The sequence below is a fragment of the Rhamphochromis longiceps genome, linkage group LG4 (assembly GCF_057381845.1).
Source record: "Rhamphochromis longiceps isolate RC_006_pf linkage group LG4, R_longiceps_female_GT1.1, whole genome shotgun sequence".
Lineage (NCBI taxonomy): Eukaryota > Metazoa > Chordata > Actinopteri > Cichliformes > Cichlidae > Rhamphochromis > Rhamphochromis longiceps.
Window position 1 is genome coordinate 11,034,242 of NC_140560.1, and position 22,576 is coordinate 11,056,817.

Below are 22,576 nucleotides of genomic sequence, written 5' to 3' on the forward strand. Positions count from 1 at the left end.
TGAGAGGTGGAACGCTTCAATACAAAGGTAGAAAGAAGAAAGCTAGAAAAACAAATGCTTGACCGCACTATAAAAAATTTATTGTTGTTTTCACGCACACAATGAAACATTTCTTAAGACTATTTTGCACTCCAGTTAATTTAAATATGTCCACAGTGCAAACTGAGGACATATAATGCTGGCACTTGTATGCAAGAATGTCCCTTAACGTTCCTGTCTTGCACAGCAGGGTTTCCCTTTGCTGCTAATAATTTATCCCCCATGAGGATTAAACAAACCCTCATTCCACACATTCCAAAGCTTTGCCCCCCTTTCCCCCCGTCTCCACAAAAGCCTCAGTCATTATCATAACCCCCCTATTATCAACCTTATTTAACCCTATGCAGCCTTAGCGCTCCTCTCCTGGGTCAAGTTTTCAGTTCAGTTTTCAAACTGTGAAATATTTTTTTTGACCCCATGTTACTTTGGTTAAAAGATTAAAAGAGTCAAATATCTTTTGTTCTCATAGCTCCATAACAGCCCTGCTTGGAACACATAAAACATTATATAACCTTAAAAAAAACCCTTGCAGTCATCACCTAAAATGATGACTTGTAGTTCGAATGAAAAGATAAACAATGAGACTCTCGTTTAAAGCTGTGAGTGAAATGGGTTTTCTTAAAATACTGGGAAGCCATGAGCATTACTCCGAGGGCAGAAGAAAATTTCTCATTTAAACTCCAATCTTCTCACCGCAGCCACCAAAAACACTCCACATCCCAAGCTGAAACCAGACCTTAGTGTACAAAAACATTCTTAGTGCAAGAATCATAATTGTGCCCATTTATTGTCAATGGTCCTCAGCATTGTGGCTTCAGTCCAATGCAGCTCAAGTCTAAATCAACATAATGTGCTTACAACTGCTGCAAGCTGATGTTTTACGTTTATGCACATGAATCAGACAGCTATCAAACACTGCACACTTGTGTTCATTTTCAATAATCCAATACTTGCGGTCATCACGTTGACAAAACAGGAAAAGTTGACACCTCTTTGCACTCAATGCTTTCACACGCATTTTGACACAAATCACAACTTTCTGGTTATGAATAAAAAGCAACGGAAAGAGTATTAAAACAGGGGGTCTTTGCAATTGGATGTAACACATTTTTTCCACCCTGAAGCACAAGCTCCCACAATTTGCTTCATAAAAGAAGTCGTAAAACGCAACTGCACACAGTGAAAATCATAGCACCATGGCAACCACTTCACACACATTAGAAATCCTGAGTGACGGCCAGTGAGCTGCTCTCTCATAAACTGTTATATGTTGTGGGGATTACTCATGCACACTCAACTCCCTGCTCACAACACAGATATGAAGGTAATATAAAAATGGAGCTCTGATTACTCATAAAGGAGCAGAGAGAGAATCCAGAGCTACTTGAAACAAAAGAAAGGCTCTGGCTGTGTGTGTGTGTGTGGGAGAGAGAGTGAGCGCTCATTCACATTCCCAGACAGTGGAAGTAGCAAACAGTCAGTGTGATCTGGGTAGTGTCTGTGGGTACCTGCAGTGTGTAACTGTCACTTGGAAGCTTCCTAACGATTATGAGAAGCACACTTAACACAGTTAAGTAGATGATTAAGGAAGAGTAATATGTAATGTGCCACATCCTCAAACAGCAACTTCGATAAAACAGACACATTTAGACATTATATATTATCTAAAAGGCAGTTAAGGTAGTAAAAACACTCACTTAACACAATCTCTGGTGTGGAATGGAGTAAAGAAGAAAAAAGAAAGAAAAAAACCCCCACACTAGGCCACAAAGACAAGCCAAGAAAATACATGAAATCATCAGGGTTACGTTATCACATATTCCCTCTAAACGTGTGTTTGGACAGAAAGCGAAGTGAATGTTCGTTTTGAGCCAAAAAGAGCGCCGAACCTTTTTGAAGTCTGTGTGGATTGATCCAAGACAACCAATAAACCAAATGTACAAATGTTAGCTATAAAGTAGCTAGAGACAGACGCACCAACAGTGTGTTTGTGTGTGAAGGAGAACTGGACTGTGTTCAGGGCACTTTAGACTCTGGCTTATATCAAATTATAAGGTTTTTCCATCTTAATTCCTTTTATTTCTGTATACATGTCAAGCATTTAATTTTATATTTTTATGTTTAATGGTTTAATTTGAATGTTTAGCGCAGCAGTTTTCACCTCAACTTTGTGCAAATGTTCACCTACTCTTTTTTTAACATAATGACAAAACTTAAGAGCACAGAACAATAAGATAGGAAGTAAACACAAGATTTAATCCCGACTTCCTCAAGATTTAAAGGAATTATAAGAATTTCTTCACCAAATGCTCACTTTACTGTTACAACTGTTCAACTGTTCGTTAATATAAATATCTAATCAACCAAACAACTCAATGTATTTAGGCATGAAGAAATGGTCAACACATCTAGTTAAAGTTCAAATCCAGCATGGTGAAGGGACTTTGAATGTGGCGTGGTTGTTGGAGCCGGATGGCCTGGCCTGAGTACTTGAGAAACTGCTGACCTACTGAGATTTTTCCACTTAACCATTTCTAGGGTTTCTAGAGAAAACACCTTGTTTTTGCCAGAAGTCAAAAGAGAATGTACAGACCGCTTTGAATTGATAAGAAGGCAACAGTAACTCAAACATTCACTGGTTACAACCAAGGTAACAGAAGAGCATCTCTGAATACACCTTGAGCTTTGGAGCAGATGGACCACAGCAGCAGAAGACCACACTAGGTGCTGCTCCTGTCAGCTAATAACAAGAAACTGAGGCTATAATTCAAGAGGCTCACCAAAAGTGGACAACAGAAGGTTGGAAAAACATTCCCTGGTATGATGCAACATTCAGATGGTAAATGAAAAGCATGTTGTTGCCAAATGCGGCCTAAACGGCCTTGTATCAACTGTTTAGGCTGGTGGTAGCTATAATGGTGTTGGGGATATTTTCCTGGTACACTTTCCACCCCTTAGTATCAACTGAGCATTGTTTAGACTCACAAATCTATCCGAGTATTGCTGCTTACTGTGTTCCTCCCTTTATGACTACATTGTCATAAAGGGATGGTTGATGCAGTGTATCCATCTGACGGCTGCTTCAAACAGGATAACACAACAAATCATGTCACCAAGCTCAAAGCACAACAAACTGGTTTGTTAAACACGAGACTGAGTTCACTGCACACAAATGGCTGACAAAACTGCAGCAGCTGTGATGCTACCATATCATGGACCAAAATTTCAGAGGAATGATTCCTCTGAATTCTGGCATATTCCTATTTCACAAGCAAATAAGGCAGTACTAGTACCCAGTACAATAAGTGCAATAAGTAGTACTAGTACACAGTACAATCAAGATATACCTAACAAAGTGTCCGTTGAGTGTTTATTGACAGCATTGTTTCCCTGGATGGGTATAGAGCAGAGTAAGCTGCAGTGAATGGATGATGGTTTAACAACATCCCACTAACGTTGTTAAGACATTGATGTAGTAAAATTGTGAGCTCTGTTACTATTTGGCATAAAACCAAATTGTTAACAGGCACTGAAAAGCTTTATGACTCTCAGCTAAGGACAAAAAATGCAACATTTAAAGACATTCCAGCTTATATTTGAGCTACTGTCGTTCGTAGGACGTTCGTTTGTACTGTTCGTTTCTTTACATATGGCCATTTGTAACTGCTGAGTGACTAAACAGCTCAAGTGCATTTCTCAATGTAATGCTGTTGAACCAGCTGCCAGTTAGGCATTCACAAGAACAGAAGGGCAGAAAGCCCCATCGAGATGCCAAGCCCTTTACAAGTAACAGTCAGTGTGAGAGTGTGTGTCCTGGAATTTGATTGCTCCTGGTTTCCCTTGATTCCAGCACTGGGGCCTCTTGGGTGTGGAACAGGCGTTGTTTTTAGCAGGCTGGTGGTGCAACAGAGGTGGCATTAAAGGGAAATGAGGCCTGCTTTCCTACTCGGAAACTGATGTGCTCCATCATCAACTAAACACAATAATCAAACCCTTCTCCATGCCAATTTAAAATGTGCCAGTGAGACGCATCATTTTCACACCATCAACAAATGAACAAAAGGGTGGAGACTATACTAGATCCCATTGACAGTCACAGGACATTCCCCTGTGCATCTGGCATAGGCGAATACTTCCCATGAGAGGGAAGAGAGTAGTAAGAAAGAGGAGGGTGTGATGCGACGCGACCAGATAGCAGAATGAAGAGGAGGAAACTGAGATAGGAGGCAGACAGAAAGAAAACAGTACTGAAACGGGAGCTTTCCAGCTTTAAATACTGACTCGCTTGCAAACGAAATCCTAAGGATGTTTCTGTGTCACTCGTGGGATAGTGATGACAGTTGGCAGCTGAGATCACAGACAGAAATAGATTGTCTCCACCCTCTTGGAAATAACACCAGTGTGTGAGGGACCACCTCTCTCTCTCTCTCTCTCTCTCTCTCTGAGGACACAATGGGAAAGAGTGGAGTATGTAACTACATTTGGGATACCGGCTGATAAGAAGTGTATTCAACTGTCTTTGGCATGAAAGGAGGAATTTGGATTTTCACAACAGCCACAGTTTTAAGATGAGACAAAGCTGCAGCTAACAATTAGGGCTGCTCAATTAATCGAATTTTAATCACGATTACGATCTGGGCTTTCAACGATCATTAAAAATGACTGAGCCGATTATTAGCCCCTCCCTCCCTCGTGCTTTACTCTCGCGCTGCTTCGTGTGGTAAATCGAGCGCACCTCTCTGCATTTCGAACACGCATCACAACAATTAAGAGGACCCGAGGAAAGCTCGGAAAGCTAAGCAGAAGTTATTTGGACAGGAGAGTGACTGCCGTTGGTTGAAAAGAGAGGTAAAAAAAAAAACTTAAGTGGTGTGGAAACATTATGGGTTTGCGGAGTCAGACGTGGATCAAGTAGACACAGTGTGTAAACTTTGCTATGGTGTAGTAGCTGCACCACAGAGCAACACTGCAAAGTTCACTAAACATAGATGTTTACATTTTTCATTTATTTCTTATATTGCAAACATTTGCACTGTTATCAGTATTTGCACACTATTTTATATTATTTTTTAAAGTCATTATTCAATACATTGTTATTGTTAAACCTTTAAAGCCGGTCAGAGCAGCACGCTCCGTTTTGCGTAACTATTTTTAAATCCCTGTAGAACCTGAACCGTGTAAGCTAGCGCAATAATTTGTTTTGCATATGAAACCAGAGGAGTTGTACTTACATCTTATGCCATCAGCTTGTCCTAAGTCACGGTTTGCTTCCACATAAAGCTTTGCAAAAATTGCATAAAAAGCACTTGCAGGAACAAAAACATAATATTCCAGAAACACTTTGCCGATCTGATCAGCTGTTCTTAACACTTCCCACATTGAAAAACACGTCAACGTGAACTGTCGCATTTCCTGCCCGAAACCGGAAGTGACGTCATTTTCGCGGAAAATGTAGTTTTTTACTTGTAGGCCTATACCTATACTGGTGTTTTTATAAGTCATGTTTGACTTTTCTGAATAGATTCCGTGATGCTTAGAACTCAAATTGCACTGCTGGAAATAGTTTATTTTGATGCACCTGCTGTTTTCTTTGCAAATTTGCATCATAGGATCAAAATAAATTTCCTGTTGTTGTAAACTATTTTTTGCAACTTTTTTGTATTTAGTTTTGAGGGATAAACCTCTTAAATTTCTCCAAGTAGAAATATATGTAAAAAAAAAAAAAAAAAAGATTTTCAATTTTTTTTTGTAGTTTATTGCGCTTTTTTGCAATTAATGTAATTACTATGGACTTAATGCAGACATATTATTAAAATTTGGGCTATAACAGTTGTATTGATGTATAGCAACTTGAAATGCTCCCACAAATGGCACTACAACATGTAAAAAAATAATATAAGCTCTGGCGGACTTGGTTCTATGGTAGGTCTTAAAGGGTTAAATAAATATCGTCAAATAATCGTGATCTCAATTTCAGTAAAAATAATCGTGATTATCATTTTTGCCATAATCGAGCAGCCCTACTAACAATTATACCGTTTTTCAAACACACTACTGGAAACGGAAGGACAGAAAATCTACAACCCTTTGTAAACAAGATTCTTAGGAATAATACCCACTTAAGCTAATCTCATAGAAAGCCTTTTTCATGGCAATATAAAATCTATCCATCCACCTCAGCTTATTCAGTTCCAGGTTACTGGAGCCTATCCCAGCTGTCATGTGGCAGGAGGCAGGGTACACCTTGTATTATTCACCAGTCTATCTAACAGAGACACACTCACATTCGCACCTGCTGCCAATTTAGAACTGCCAGTTCACCTAACATCCATGCCTTTTGACTGTGGGAGGAAGTCGGAGAACTCCACAACAAAAGGTTCCAGCCAGCAGATTCAAACAGAGGATCTTCTTGCTGTAAGGCTAACCACTTCACCAATATATCAACCTATAAAATATACACTATTATTATTTATTAGATTACCTAGCAGGCATATTAAGACTGATATATCTAAAGCATTTTAGACTGTATCAACAGACAGTATCAGTGTGCGCTCATACTAAGAGCCAAGACAACCTTAACCCCAAAAACATTTGTAACACTGCATGGCTGTCTGTGAAAAAAAGGTTAGAGGAAGTCTGAGAAAGTGTTGCATATGATTGGAATGTAGAGACTTCTGCATGTCAAATTAATATTCTCGGCCCCACGTCCCGTCGGCTTGGGTTCGACATGTAGAGCCTGTGTTATTCTGTCTGAGCTGGACTCCACAGGGAGTAGGCTTCTGGAGTCTTTCCTATGTTGAGTCCCACAAAGCACATTTTTCAAAGAAGAGAAAATGAGGGGTATCGAGATAGACACAGAGATAGAGACAATGTGAGAGGGAAAGGAGTTTACACCCAGTTCCCACATGTTTCTCATGAAGAGGTGCTGGAGTGGTGTGGAGCACATCTGTGGGCGATCTGATGATCTTCTATGATCTAAATTTGGCATCAGCTTTGAAGAGTAACCATTCAGATTATTAAATAAAGAACAGCGCTGTCCAAACAGACCATGACGAACGAGGAACAGCAGTTTACAGATCAACATCCTTTTGTAATGGTATCAGAACATAAACAGGATGAAGACATCTGTAAATTGAACCATTAACCAAATTGAGTTGAAATGAGAAGCACTGCATCTCAGCATCCATGGACACAGCTAATCCTGTGCTTACATGAATTCACCTAAATATGTTTTGGAGAATGATTGCAACCATAGTATGTGTTGATGCATGCCCAATCATTCAGGCGGGTAAATCTCAAAAAGTTGATCCTGTTCATCTGGATGTAGACTTTTCAGTGGGGGAAACTCATCCAAGTTTCTTCCTCAGTCTTAGACTGAAAACGCTACGTCCACATGAACAGAATCAACTTTGTGGGGCATAGAATGTCTATGAAACATGAACTACCTGCCTATTGGTGAATGGAGTCTGCATCCTGAAGCCTCTGCTTTGGTATTTTGGCTGCTGCCATGTTGGTTTTGGAAACAGGAGTGGCCATGTTAAGTTTAGTGGGTGGAGTGCTAAGTAACAACCTGTTAGGATAATAAAGTTTCACTTAACCAAAACTAGTCACCTGTCAACCAGGCTTAAAGTTGTAGGCCCATAATAATATGTAAAACATTAGGCTTTAACAAATTTGAAAAGGACAAATTATTTTAAAAAGTATCCCTTGTTCAGTTACTATGACAAGAGAAAAGAGTAAACATGCTATTTTCGTGAGTCTGGTCAGTTTAACATATGAGCCATTCCACGGGCCTTCTGCTTGACCATCTCCATTTTGCATAAAAAAATTTTGGTTACAAAGTTTGAACATTTACAATTATTGGTATAAATTTATGAATTATATATCAATACTATTAAAAAGATATTTTTTGAAAAATGGTCTGTTGACCCACTTTCAGGCCTTTTTTTGTACACTGAACTCTGAGGAATGAATATTTTGAAAACTATTAAAGATAAAAGCCTGAAATTTTCATTGGCCTTTATTGCTATCAGAATGAATCAGAATCTGTAATTTGGGACAAATACATCAAAAAATGTTTCAGTACTGGCTAAAACTAAAATAACAATAGATAGCTTAATTGGAATAAAAATGTAAAAGATCTTTAACTATAACTGAGAAAATCAGTTTGTTTTGTCATTCGTTTAATTTATTTTTTCTTTTATTTATACTTCCTGAACTATAAATAAATACTGATACTTTGTAGAACTGCTTAAATTTGTATTTCATTTTTTAAGTAGCCAGTACTTGAGATATATATCATGACTCATTTTGACAGTAAGAAAGGCCAGTGAAAATTTCATGCTTTTCAAGATATTCATATTCAAACACTGCCTGAAAATTCCATTTTGGAAAAAAATTGTCCAAGCGGGTTGACAAAAGAAACACAATACATTAACACTAAATCCATACACATGGGATACTACATGGAGTAGAGAGACATAGCAACGCTGAGACTTAATCTACTTTTTTGGTTCAGTGAACACAGTGGCCATACCAGACAAAGTACTAGCGCTGTCAAATAGCAGAAACACACAGTCATGTTCCCATTTCCAACAATAGCAAATGAGGGTGGGATTCAGTCTCCTCTTCTGATATGCTCAGTCACTATTTAGATCATCATTGACTAAAACAAGATTATCGCTGTTCTAGTGCAGAGTACAAATGAGAAACCTGCGATTTCTCTGAAGTCCAAAGATAATGTTTTTAGTGGACCAACCTGCCTGTTTACTATTAAAACCTCTATCGCATAGTAGGGAACATAATATAAAATAACTAAGACGTTTGAAACCTTTCTTGTTCTACTTCTTCTGTGGAACATCAGGGACAACTCCTTCATGATCATCATGGCTACCAACTGTCAAAAATCCCTCAAAATACTATCCACATTATCCCTAAGACAAATTTTCAAGACAGTGGACGCACTGAGCTGCATAACTATAGATGTGACATACGCACAGGTTTGTTTTTCCCAACAGAGCTTAAGTGCTGCATAACAGTTTGCCTACAGTGAGCATAAAATTAGCTTCGTCCTGTTGGGTGTTGCCTTTACACCAAATGAAAGGGGAGAGAATGCAGTTGCGGAAGATATGGCAGCAAGCGTTTGGCAATGTAATCGATTGCAGATGGCAGCCATCGGGGGGGCTTGTTTGGTCCACAGTGGTTCTTTGTGATGGCTAGGCCTGCCATAATCCAACAGGACAAGGCGGTTTTCACGTGTTTGTGTGTGTGTTTATGCTGGTACCTCTGATATCATAGCGCTAAGCTCTGCAGCCCCACAGGAATTCCAGACACACAGGGGGGAAAAGGGATTCAATCATAGGGAGAAAAATGTATCAGTGTGATGATGACTGACTCTGATAAAACGAGTGAAAGAAGATGTTTAAAAAAATACAATAAATCTGAAAATGTAACAAGGTTAAGCAAAAATCTAGTGGGTGTAACTAATATAAGTCAAACTTAATGTTGTGCAACAGCAACAAGTAGAAGTGGAGTAAATTCTCAAAAGAGAAATTATGAGAGTAATTGTTAACTCAAAAATGGAAAAAGTGATTTGCAGCCTTGTACTGTAGCTACACTGCTGTGCATATATTTACCTTACAGATCAGTAAATATGCACATGTAATCAGTTGCTCATTAAACCCAGTGATGGAGCAGTCATCTGCTTTTCTCTCTTGCCTTCAGAGGGTTATGAGTTTGTCAGAGAGAGAGAGCAGTGACGGCAGGTAATCGTATCTGTACTGCTGAGGCTTCTGGCATCAGTGCTATGCTTCTCTGATGACAACACTATCGAAGAACGAGGGGAATATATGACAGTGACTCCACCTTAAATCATCTCCTCACCACTCTTTTCAAACATTGGCACCGTGTTCGGGCTGAGAGTGTTATCTACACATAGTAGACTAATGCCTATCTCACGCAGATAGTTATACATTTGGGGCTTGAAATAAATACAGAGCTATAAAAACTAGAGATGCATAGGTAGGCCAAAAACAGGACTTTCACCCAGACCGAGGTAGTAATTGTGTCAATGTTTTCCAGATGCTCTTTGGTTATGTTTAGTCAGCAAATCTATTTGGTTAGGTTTAGGAAAAGATTATCAAACCCAAGAGGTTTTGGTATCCCTAAAAGGAAATCCACAAAACTGTAATAAAAAAATATTTGAACCATTTTAAGTAGGGATCCATTTATTCAGGCATATGATGCATCTACATTCCTGCCAAATAAAGGCTAAAAAGCTCAAAAAATATCCTTTTAGAAAAGTGACACTATGGCACTGGGCAATAAAACACAATCCACAATTTTGTTGTACATGTACAATGACAATAAAGGGCGATAAAGTCAAATCAGTGAACTAAGCAGAAATAATACATTTATTCTTCTTAACATACACAGTTAAGGAATTTTTACATTTCTACCAAGACTCTGAAGTCCATCAACTTGTAGTTAAAAAAAAAAAGAAGCCATGTCAGACACCAAGGATACCAAGATAACTGACAGAGAACAGCTTTCTGGACCTTGCCCCTGTCCAGGTTAGGTAGGAGAAAACTATAAGTGTTTACACATGGAGAGGACTGTAACCATAAATCAGAAATGATGTATGACCCCCAAACAGAAAAATGATTTTATCCTCCACGAACTCCGCAGCTGCCTGTCATTAAAGACTCATCCCCTCACATATATTTGTGTGTGTGTGCTTGTATGAGTCGGAGTATATTTGCAGTACACTCATCCAAGTATGCTGTTTGAACAAGCTTCACCCTTTCCCTGGAAGTTATAGCTTCAGTATGTTCGGAGTATAGACAGTCATTTTGACTGCCCCCCCTCCTCAATACACACACACACACACACACACACACACACACACACACACACACACACCTGTCTTGTCAGTCAGATCTTGGGTGTGCCCCTCACCAGCACGCCACTCGAGCCCTCACTGCCCCAACAAGTGGCCCCATTTCCCAGGGAAGCACTCTGTACTCCAGGCCTCCCTGCCTGCACCCACACTCACAGGGCCTTGGTCCCAGCCCCCTCCAGACTGCACAAAGCCCCCATTGTGAGGCACAATGCTAGCCACCCCCTCTGCCTTTCCCCTGTACCCTCTACTCCATTTCCCCATAAACTGTGTCGCTTCTGCCCCTTCTTCCTTTTTACCCATCTCCATCACTGACTCCTTTTCAGTCTTTGCCGTCTTTCCTCTTCCCTCGTAGTTATTCCTCCTTAAACTTTGATCCTGTCTGTTGGGCTCTGCCATCTTTTATTCTTGTGCAACCCTTTCCAAGGATCCCCTTCAAAATTAACATCTCTATGCCCCCCCCCCCCAAACTCTTTCAGCACAGCCCACCTCCTTCACATCTCTGTGTTCCAAGACATTTTCCACTTCTGTGACTGTTTTGTTACCTCTGAATCTTCCTTCTCTGCTTTGCTGGGGAGATATTTCATATATAGGTGTATCTGCAACTCTGGGGAGGAAGAGAAACTAAACATATACCACAACAGCGTTTTTCCCAGTATCTGCAGACCTGTTTTTAACAACACTACACTACACATTTCAAAACAAAAAGTAAAACACACTGGGGCGATAAGGTTAAGACATTATCACACAGCAGGAGATGGTTCTCATCCTCTGTGTTCTCATTAATTGGACAAACTGATTAGACTTTTTCCAGCGTTGTTATAACATCAGCACAAATCAGTGCAATATGACATCACACAGATGTATTGTACTGGAAAGATGGCAGATTAAAAACCTAATTAATGTCTACTATGACTTCAGACATTTGTGTTCTCACTTGCACCTCTGCTGGGAAATGACTAGGCAAGTTCAGGGCTGCAGTGCATGTGTATACATCGCAGTGCAGCTATATTTAGATGTCCCACAGTTTGTCTTACAGAGCTTAAAACCAATACATCTGCAGCTGTGCCTCATCAAGTAAAGGGAAAATTCCTCCTAAAAAGGTTAAATAAAGGGTAATGCACCTAAATGGCATATTTAATTAAGAACATTTATGTGCAGTTTTAATTGACAGATTTGATATAAGTATAAGTATAATAGCTATAAACTAAAAATAGGAGGACGTCAGCAACCAATAGTGAAAAAAGCTAAATATGTCTCCTCTTCCTCCCTCAGTTATCTACACGACATTGTGATGGAGACATTCCAGTCTATCTGACTCAGTGTCGCCTGCTTTTAATATGTGATTTGTATTTGGATAAAAATAACCTATACCATGGGTGGCAACCTTTCCGATGATGAGTGCCATCTAAAATTTCCTCAGAAGTCAATGTGCCATATAACTGCATTAGCAATAATTTAATAATGCTCTATAATAACAGTTACACACTATATAGAACAACTTTATAGAATTACATTTGTTTGCAGATGTTTGCAGCTATCAGCGAATAGTTATCAGCTATTTTGAAACAAAAAAAAGACTTTTTATCCATAACAAGAACCCCGTAACAGCAAATGAACTATACAACAGATCTCACAACAATGATAAGAAAAATGAACTGGGCCAATATGACATGTTTGTTAATACAGAGATACACATGTTAATGTGATCTCTGGTCTCCCACTCAGAGACACAGGTCTCCGAGTGTCCAGCATTCAGACGGCTACCTGAGGACACTCATGTGAGAGAAAATCTGCTCACGCAGATATTTAGAGCCAAATACTGTCAATAAGGCCTCTGCAATGTTTTGAAGACAGTTAAACTAGTCAGTTAGTGATGTCCAGCAGGTGAAAATGCAAGCTCCATGAACACGCACAGCTATGCATCCCAGCTGCGTTCGTAGTTCTGCAAACTTGGACCCCCACAGAGTCGAGCTTTTCATTTTAATCAGCTGCATTTCGAAGTCACATTAATTGGCATTAACTTAGCCAGTTAATGCGAAACAAATCCAGCTGCTCATTAAAGCTTTCTGGTTTGGTCAGTAAAGAAAAAACTGGTCCATATGCCTGAAAGTCCCGAAAACGCATTGTGAATTCTGTCTCGAGTCTACAGATGTATACGTGTATTTCCGCGGTGCTCCTGAAGCATTTGAAGTGTCGGAATGTGGAAATTTCAACATCGCTTGAAAAAACTGCCAGCTAGCAATGTCCCTCTCACTGGTAAGTTATTTTTAGGCAATTACAAGGTGAATCTGGTAGTTGGGGTTGTTAGCTAAGATACCGTCATTAAGAACCTGCAGAACTAGTCTGTCTATGCGAGCTAATTTGTGATGTGCATCGCTGGCCCGGCCATTTATTTTTTAATCCACATTCTCAGATTAACTCACTGCGTGTCATGCCAACAGCTGGACTGGGACAAAAAAAATCTGCCCAGGCATTTTGACTAGAGACCGGCCCACCAGGTATTACAAGAAAAGCCATAAAGCCTTTGAATGAAGACAAATGCTGTTGTGACAGTGATGTACAGTCTTATTGGTATATATATGATTTCTATACATTTTACATCAGATAAAAACTTTGATTGTAAGATTCAGATAATTATTTATTAAAAGCTAGACATTTTAAATGAGAATAAGAAAGAAAAGTATTTCTTTGTGCCCCCTTTCCCTGTTGATGCCCTACCTAGCCCCCTGGCAAAACCTTGCTAGACCCGCCCCTGCACAAGTTACCAGCTGTCAGCTACAAAGGATCTTGGTGTTATTTGTCTCTCAGAAACAGTTCATAACTTCCCTTCAACTCATTCATGTGACCTAAAAGGTAAACCTGTTTCTCCATCACCTGTTCAGCTCTGATGATTCAGTAAGGACATCTCCTGGTTTCATGTTTCCCTCTCACCACATATCCAAACTGATATCAGGACCAGCAGCTTTTACAGCTGTGGCTCCAGCAAACATCATCTGATACTAGAAATTAATATTCAATAAATTCTAACAACAGCTGATCAAGCTTAAACATGCTGCTGTTGTTTAACGCGACCTCCGCTGGTTTCCTCTTTCTGGCGCAAAGTGGGCGATAAACAAACAAGAGAGAAAAGCCGATCAGCTGATCATTGATCAGTTTCATGATTGAAGTAACAACAGGGGAGGGAGGGGGAGAGAATGAGAGAAGAAGAAGCAGCTGACAGTGTAAAGACGCAGAAAAAGTCCAGCTTTGTGCCTTTTTTCCCATTGTAGCTGAAGTACGGGACAAACTGTGTTCCTTTTCAGCTCAATACGAAACGCGTAATATTTTCTCTGAATGAGGGATCATTCCATTTTTTACGGGACGGTTGGAAACTCTACTAACAAACTTTGTGAATTAAATAAAGTTCAACATCAGTAACATCAAAGCACCCACCCAGCTGCATAGAAACTCCATCATGCTAGCTAGTACGCAGTACGAGTTATTCTAACTGACTGTAAAAAGTCAGCAGAACTAAAATAAACTCCACATAAACTTGGTTTATATCTGACCCAGACAGACTGCAGGTCATAACTTATCACCTGAAGTTCAGTTCACCTGACACTCGGACCGGTGGCCGCCTCGCGTCTCTCCTCCTCCTGCCTCCCCTTTCCCTCACCCACCTGCTGCCCTCTGTGGGAGCTCCGCCATAGCCACCAGCAAACAACTGACATTTTTACATATCTGCCAGCATCTGGCCAATCCACCACCTTTAATTGTTCATGCCGTTACAAGAAAAAAAAATCATCGGCCCATAAAAACTAAAAATCACCATGGCCTGCATTTGTATAGCGCTTTTCTAGTCCCTAAGGACCCCAAAGCGCTTCGACCGACCGGGCAAATGCCCGGTATACCTGATGGCCAGTCCAGCTATGGTCGTGCCATCAGTTAACCCTGGCACGCGTGCCCAGGATTGCCGACCCCTGACCTATACTAAGGGAAATGCACTGCATTCTTTAGTGAGGGACTTGTAGTTCTCATGTTTAAGAAAAAGTTTTGTGATAGCATTACTTTAATTTCTGAGGTTGCATTCACTCTATAAAGGCTCACCTCCCATTCAAATCACAATGGGTTTTGTGTGAATTTACACCTAACATTAACAGTAGATTTCCCTTATACTGACAGATGCTCATCACACTGACGTCAGGATGAGTATATAGAATAAATATGGAATGAGATCTACAATACCTAAGCAAAGAAAATGTCTTTACAGTAGAAGGAGACAGTAGGTTTGCTTTTCTTTTTTTAGTTATTTCTAAACAGGTTGTGTCTACAGTACCATCTGTGTTCTCAGATGTGCTGGATCTCTACCATGTGATGGAGATCAGAATAAAAATAATCTCACTGTAAAATCTGCTTTTCAAATTTGTTGATGTGAGGCTGCAAACCAGGCTGTGTTGCATACAGAAAAAAGAAAGACTCATAAATGGATGCACTCATATTGCCCTTTTTTGACAAGCAAATTACTCCTATGGAGTGCAGTCAGTATATGTGACTATCTGTGGCATTCACTTACCAGTCCTGTAAGTGAGTCGAGTGGCAGTAACATGACTATATTATACAGTTCCAACCTGAGTGTGAGGCGCACTCTTCTCATAGAGTGAAGCAGCAGTAAGAAACAGACAACTAACTCATAAAAGGATAAAAAATATGGATGAAAACTGCTGAACACAAAACACAAATGCATACTTACAATACTTACGGACAAATCTGTCATGAACTGAGCCTTGTGGCCTGAGCAGTTGAGAGGTGAAATAAGAGAAAACTGAGACACGGTGTTGTCAATTAAACAGGGGTCTAACCCTGGCTTCATCCTGACACGGAGAAGGGATGAGAATGTGGACATTCCCCACACTTGTTCTCCTGTGTTTCCTAATCAAAGCCTGAGACAGAAGGAACAAAGAAAACTGCGCTGCCACAGAGTTTCCAGCAGAGCTGCGGTTTGTATTTTTCATGTTAAGTGAAAGGCGACCAAAATGCTTTTAAGGACTTGGGGAATTTTTCCTCTTCAGTGTCTTCAGAGCCAAAACATTCTGGTTGAAAGGAAGAAAGGGACTGAACAAACTAGTAAGTGAAACAGTAAAGGGGTAGAAATAAGAGAGGCCAGCTGCTCTACTTGCTGAGAGGAGAAAGAAATCAGTAGGAGATCCCAAATAGTTTGAGATGGAGCTACAAAAGACATCCTGAACAAGACTGCAGAAATATTAAAAAGGCTGAAGTAGATTCATACAGAAGCAGCCAGCTAAATAGTGCCACTCAGAGTGACACCTCCATTCAAGATCCCAGGGGTAGGTTATTTTAGTTGCATATACAGATAAACACATCGGTATCCACGGTGATCTACCTCTGCTCACAGCAGCCCAGCAGTGGGCAACAGGCTGCTTGGACAACTATGAGAACTTGACAATGACTCAGCTCGCATAATTTAACACAGTGAGGTATGGAGAGCTGGAGCAGCGATGACCTCATTCCACTGCCTGGTTTGCCCTGCCTGTTGTGAGGGGTCCGAAAGAATGAACAGAGAGAAAGGGGGTCAGAGAGAAGAATGATGGCACCAGAGAGGTGTCCTATATCGAGACAAACACATTCTGAAGGCACAACAGGCCGGTAAGACTGAGTGTGTGTGTGTGTGTATTCAAAGTTTTGAAAACCACATTGAAGAAAATATACAAAGACAGGAGCTATATAATTAAGGTGCAACATTAACCTCATGTTATATAAATTTGTTTTCCCAGAACTTTGGGATCTAACTCTACACGAGCCACCTTAAAAGTTCCAAAACCAAACTTTAAAAATCAGATCCAAGGTCAATTTAGGCCTGAAATCTTTCAGCAACAACCATGTGGTAAAGCTGGCAGAGAGTTCACAACTTGCCTCAGAGGAAGTTAGTTAAAGTCCCATTTGGAGGTACTTCGGATTTGATATGATTTATTTAGTATGTGTTAGTACTTTGATCCATTAAAAGACATGTTTCTGTTGAAACAAATGTACCTCTACAAGCAGATATATATCTCAATATACTGGCTGGGCCTCTTCACATGGTCTAAACGTGGGCGATTTTCTTATTTTTTAAATAACTGAATGTGACTTTTGGCCAGTTATGACTTCCCTGGAGTGGCAAGAGTCGCTGAAAGCAGAGACCAGAGAACAGCCTGAGGTCATGACAGGAAGCCTTCAGCACATCAGTCAGACACACAAACCCTGAAGCTTTACAGCTGCAGCAGGTCCACCAGACAGTTATAGCCCTTTTTCACTTATATCTACTCGACTTTGGACATTTTCCATCACAACCCAGCACCACCTAACGCGTGTAGTGTTTTTATAGTGATACTGCCGAAAGTCCCGTGATGTCATTTGCATGTGACACGAATGCCATGGTATGGTGATGGTATGCCTTCTGCTTTGTCTATGGATATAGGTCAAACTCAGGGACCACAGCGTTGTTTTTTTGTGTAGCCATTTCCCTCGTTGCCAGGTTTTGAATTTTAATTTGATTTTGTGGAGGTGATGCTCTCATGACTCATTGAGTGAAGCCACATCAGCTCAGATCACTTGGAGCCCTGGCCGAATAGGTACTCCAAAAAAAAAGTACCAGGTACCAGGTATTACCACCTAATGAAAAACCCTAAAAACTGAGTCGAGCCTTGCCAAGTTAACATGAGCAGGTACTAGTGGGAAAGGCCTCTTACTGTCGCATAAAGCTGAAACAGGTACAAATAAACACACTATTTAAAGAATCAAAACCCTCAGATGTGAAAGAAGACTCAAGAGAAACAACAGGGAGACATGAACACTGTTGTTCTAGTGACCGCGATGGCTCAGAGCAGACAGGCTAAAGCTGTCTAAACACTGATAAACTCTAATAAAGGTTCTGCTTATCACAGCAGTCCTTCTACATCAGAAATTCAAAAACAATTAGTTGGTATTCAAACTGGGTCATGGCCTTGTGTCTTGTGGGTCTTTATATTGTAATCATGCTCACATGATGACATTTTTAGAATTACAAAAAGGAGACTAGTGTGGGCTTCAATAAAAGACCATCAAAACAAGTTGTGCAACTCTTTTCCAATAATGCATGCTCTATTAACCTTTTCCTGCTGTCTATCCTACAGCAGGCCGGGTGGATTTTGATGAGCTCCAGCTACACCGTAAGTTCAAGTATGCAACAGCTGTAGCTCAAGACATGAACCAACTATGCAGTGTATTTGCAAGATGAAAACCAATCTGTGCTGCAGGTCAAGTTAATGACAACTTGAAGACTGATGTTTTTAAAACCTGCTTTCTCACTTTGCCTCCTTCGGTGTCTGCCCTGCCTTTCTGTATCTCCTTTACTTTTGCTATAAATTCCTTTGTCACAGGGCATCAGGTCTACCAGGCGAGCCTCTCGCTACACACATTATTAGGAGCTTAGAGGCTTCACTCTCGCAACTCACAGCACATTACGCTCATCTGAAACACAGAAAGAGACTACTGTCTCTTTCTGTTGAAACAAAGCAATGATATACTAAACCTTTTAGCTGACCTGGCTTAAATTTCCAAAACAATCATGTTTTTCAAACTGAACAAAAAGGAGAGGATCTCAGAACTACGGTGTTTCTATAAAAAACTAAATCAGTATCTGAAAATTCAAAGTAAGAAGTTTTGGCTGCACAAATCTAACCTTTTAAAGACATAGTGCAGACTTAAACGTGCTTATGTGCTGCATAGTAAAAGATACCACTGTACTATGATGTCAATACTGAAATTTCTACCTAAATTATAAAACATCCCCAGTGATGAGATTTTTAGCTCAACTCTTTGGGACTACATTACATCATATATCAAACATATACAGGAGCTTACGCTATTTTTGCCCTGTGTTTGATTATGGCTCAGTGGTTCTGTGATTTCAGTGGAAGCTGAAGCACCACATTTTTTCCTTTCAAACCTGCATGTGGTTCTGCGGTATTGCAGATGGTACGATGGTTCACCATAAGAGTGAGACAGAGGAACAAGCCTTGGCTTTTGGCACTACCAAGCCTTGAGTTAGAAAGTTGAAATGCTACGGCTCTCAGCTACCATGGGGCTGAAAATGCCATTTTATGTCCCCCTCCTAATCTGAGACATCCAGTCTAAGGCTCTCCTAAAAATGCCACCATTATAAAGTAAACTTCTGTCTTCATTTCAGCTTGGAAAAAATACTGCAGTGGTTTAAAAGGCAAATCAGTTCATGGTTTGGAGAAATAATTATGTAGAGAGCCAAAAACATTACATTAGCAGACCTCTGGCCAGTATTTGTGAGAACAAGCTAAGAATAAACGATGCAACTTAAAGCTTTGATGTAAAACTCTTTGCCTGGTGTTTAAAGGATAAAGACTGTGTTGAACAGCCTTGCATTACCCTGCAATTACCAATTAACTGACTGACCCCAGCCATACACCTGGAAAACCTGCCACATAGTTAATCTGCTACTTGACCCCTTCAGTGATAACAGACACCTCTCTGACCTTGTGACCTTCCACATACATTACACAACTATATTCACACACTAATCTCCAACACTATACAGGCAAACCCAATCCTGCTCGCAAGTGAGATAAACACCAAAATTCTTCAGCTTCCATTATACCTGTTTGCTAATAAGTTAAGTTACCTTTAAATGTGTTTATCACTTATTTTACATACTGTAGTTTTCAAGTAATCATAGCAAAAGGTCCATTTCCAAAGAGCAGATGTGTAACATACCTTGAAGCATGCAGCGGTATGCTGATTCAGAGATGGCATAAATGTGCGGAGGCATCTCATGCCTCTTCTTCCCTCTGTACATCTCAATGATGTTCTCTGAATAGATGGGCAGGTTCTTGTAGGGGTTGATGACCACGCAGAAAAGCCCAGAGTATGTCTGTATTTAAAGATATGAAACAAACAAACATGGAGGTTAATATCAAAGAGTTCTCTAAGAACTAAAAGAACATATGATTAGGTCTGTTGTGGATGTTTCTCAAGTTTGCTCACAATGATCACATAAAGGCTCAATGGAACCATAAGTGGATACAAACAGGATTGAAAGGAGCATGTACATTTCTGGTTTTATAAATCATCTAGCTTGCATTTTATCAGTGCAGGAAGACTTGTCATTACCCACATTTTGGTAGCTTACATCATCATAACTGGCATGCAAGACAGTGATAGACGCAGAGCAGAGCAGATCTGAGGGAATGCTGATAAATGAAACACTGAGCAGACACTTGTCTGTGTGCAATACCCAGAGAGCCTTTTTAAGCCAAAACAGCACCGCATTAATATGAATAATGAGTTTATGGAATATTATAAAGACTCATGTTAGAGCAAACAGTGTGCACTGCAAATGTTTAGCCTACTTTCTGACTTGCGGTGTTGCATTTGGCTATGCCATTAGCTTGACAATGTCTCCCTAGAGAGTGTGTGCGAAGGCTTCTGAGCTATGCTGTAGGCTGAATCTGACTCAACCAGAGAGCAAGGCAGACGGCGTGAGGGGCCCTGGTGGGGCAGTGGCTCTCGCTCATTCTGCAGATGCTATAGGGGCTTCACATTTCCCCTATGGATGACACAGAGAAAAGGCTGCTTCACGGTAGTATGACCTTCACACTGACATGCTAGGCTTATTCCAGGAGCCCACACAAATCTCCATTGTATTTACAGAATATAAAGTACAGCTATAGTGACTGAACCTTAAGAAAGTAATAATAACGCATACCTTGAGTTATGCCTCTTTCAGTGAGTTAATACCTCATATATAACTAAAAAAATTAGAGCCAGATGTTGAACAAAAGATAGATGGATATTATAAATCTGTGAGGCCGAGATGGCTAAACACCCTGGGCACCAGAGTCGGGCACCTCTCTGCTAGCTACTTGGAGTTACAGATATGTTTGTGCAGTGTTACTTAACACTACTTACAAAAACATGAACATAATTCCAGAGGTGCATATCTCCACCAATGATAAAAAATTCACTTGAGACCATGCTTGAATTAAGCTCATGGGTTCCAGAAGGATATCAGAGTCTGGATGAGTCTGCTCCATTTTCTTGAGAACATCAGAACAATCCTCATTTCATTTTTATTTCAACTTGATGTGGTTTTGTGAAAAATATTACACAAAATGCCCAATCGTGCACTCTCTTAAGTGTTGATGATCCAGATTCAATCTGGATCAATTCCAAGAGTTAATAACTTCTATTTTGGGCCCAACTTCACTTCTGGTTAAATTTTCAAGCAGTTGCCTTTTGAGTAATCCTGCAAAAAAAATAGGCAACAAACCAATCACTAAAACCTCTCGAGCAGAGGAGAAGTCCGGAAATAGAAATCTGATCTATGAAACTGAAATTATTTTGACGATCAGGTTCCTCTTTTGACTGTCAACATGACAAATGCAGTTCAGAAATAAATAAATTTAAAAGGCAAATGCTCCATGAACTGTTGTCCATAATAAGAGCCTTTGTTTTGAAGAGCCGTAAATATTTAAAAAGCTATTTATTCTATCGCTTCCTCAGCCATTAATATAGTACAACTAGTAAACAAAGCTACAATATTTGGAAAAGCAATCTCCTTCTGGGATCTTTTTGTATCAAAGCATCACACATCATGACACCTGCTTCATTATTAACGCTGCACCTAAGGCTGAGTACAGCACTGGGACGTCTACCTGAGTGACTCAGCAGACGATCACAAAGGACCCGGAGAGCACACAGCGTACTGTAGCTGTTACGTAACAGCTCAGTCAGGGGCCTAAGTCAGCACTGAGCAACTGATGCTGTGCTGCTGATACAGAAGAAAGAAGGCGATGAAGTAGAGAGAGGCAGACGAGGATGAAGAGCAGAGCAATGATCCAGCTGACGGAGCTCCCTGTGGTCCAATCCAATGGAGAAGCAGAGGCGTAAAAAAAACACCTAGCCATGCTCTCATCCTTTCTGTAAATTGCTCCCTACATGAGGGGGAGAGAGCTGCTGAAACTCTAACTCTCCACTCTCCTTTTCGAAGGCTAATGAAAATTTAATTCCCCCGTATCTGAAAACTGGAGCCACTATAAATGGAGAGTCTGTTCTGTTTCCATGGTTTAGTTCTGCAGCATTTAGTGCAAAAGCAGCTGGTGTGGCTGCAGAGAGATACCTGGACTTGAAGTTTGCTGTATCACATTCTATGTTCATGTTTTATTTGGTTAAAACTGCACAGAGCAGACCCGCCCTTATCTATAGATTTCTTGTTCATTTTGAGGGTCAAGTAAAATGTCTTTTGTCATAAAACACTATTTTCAGCTCCTCTCTTATTCATAATGGTTTGTCACAGTGAAAAAAAAAAATATGATGCCAGAATATTAAGTGGTTATTATTCCTCAAACATATGCAAATATGAGAAAAATAAAATAAGGATATTCTTATTGTGAAATATCCTGCAGGATAAATCCAGTACGAAGACCATTAACAACTGCTATTGCCAACTAGCAGAAGACACAGCTAACTTAACACCGCCTGACAAGAAGCCATGCCTGGCCCAGTCCAGGAAAGAGAAGGTGATATTTCCACTGTGAAATCAGATCCAGGGGAGGGGATGCCGTGGCCTAGTAACAGCTGAGCAACACATAG

General features: G+C 40.2%; 1 protein-coding gene across 2 annotated transcripts in view; it reads right to left on the reverse strand.

Annotated features, from left to right (window-relative positions):
- Positions 1–22,576, reverse strand: part of LOC146671073 (myosin-10) — a 67,534-nt gene that overhangs the window by 38,371 nt on the left and 6,587 nt on the right. For both annotated transcript variants that reach the window (XM_085403247.1, XM_085403248.1), the window contains exon 3: positions 19,700–19,856. In XM_085403247.1, coding sequence (XP_085259373.1) covers positions 19,700–19,856 — 157 coding nt within the window. The remainder of the gene's footprint in view (positions 1–19,699; positions 19,857–22,576) is intronic.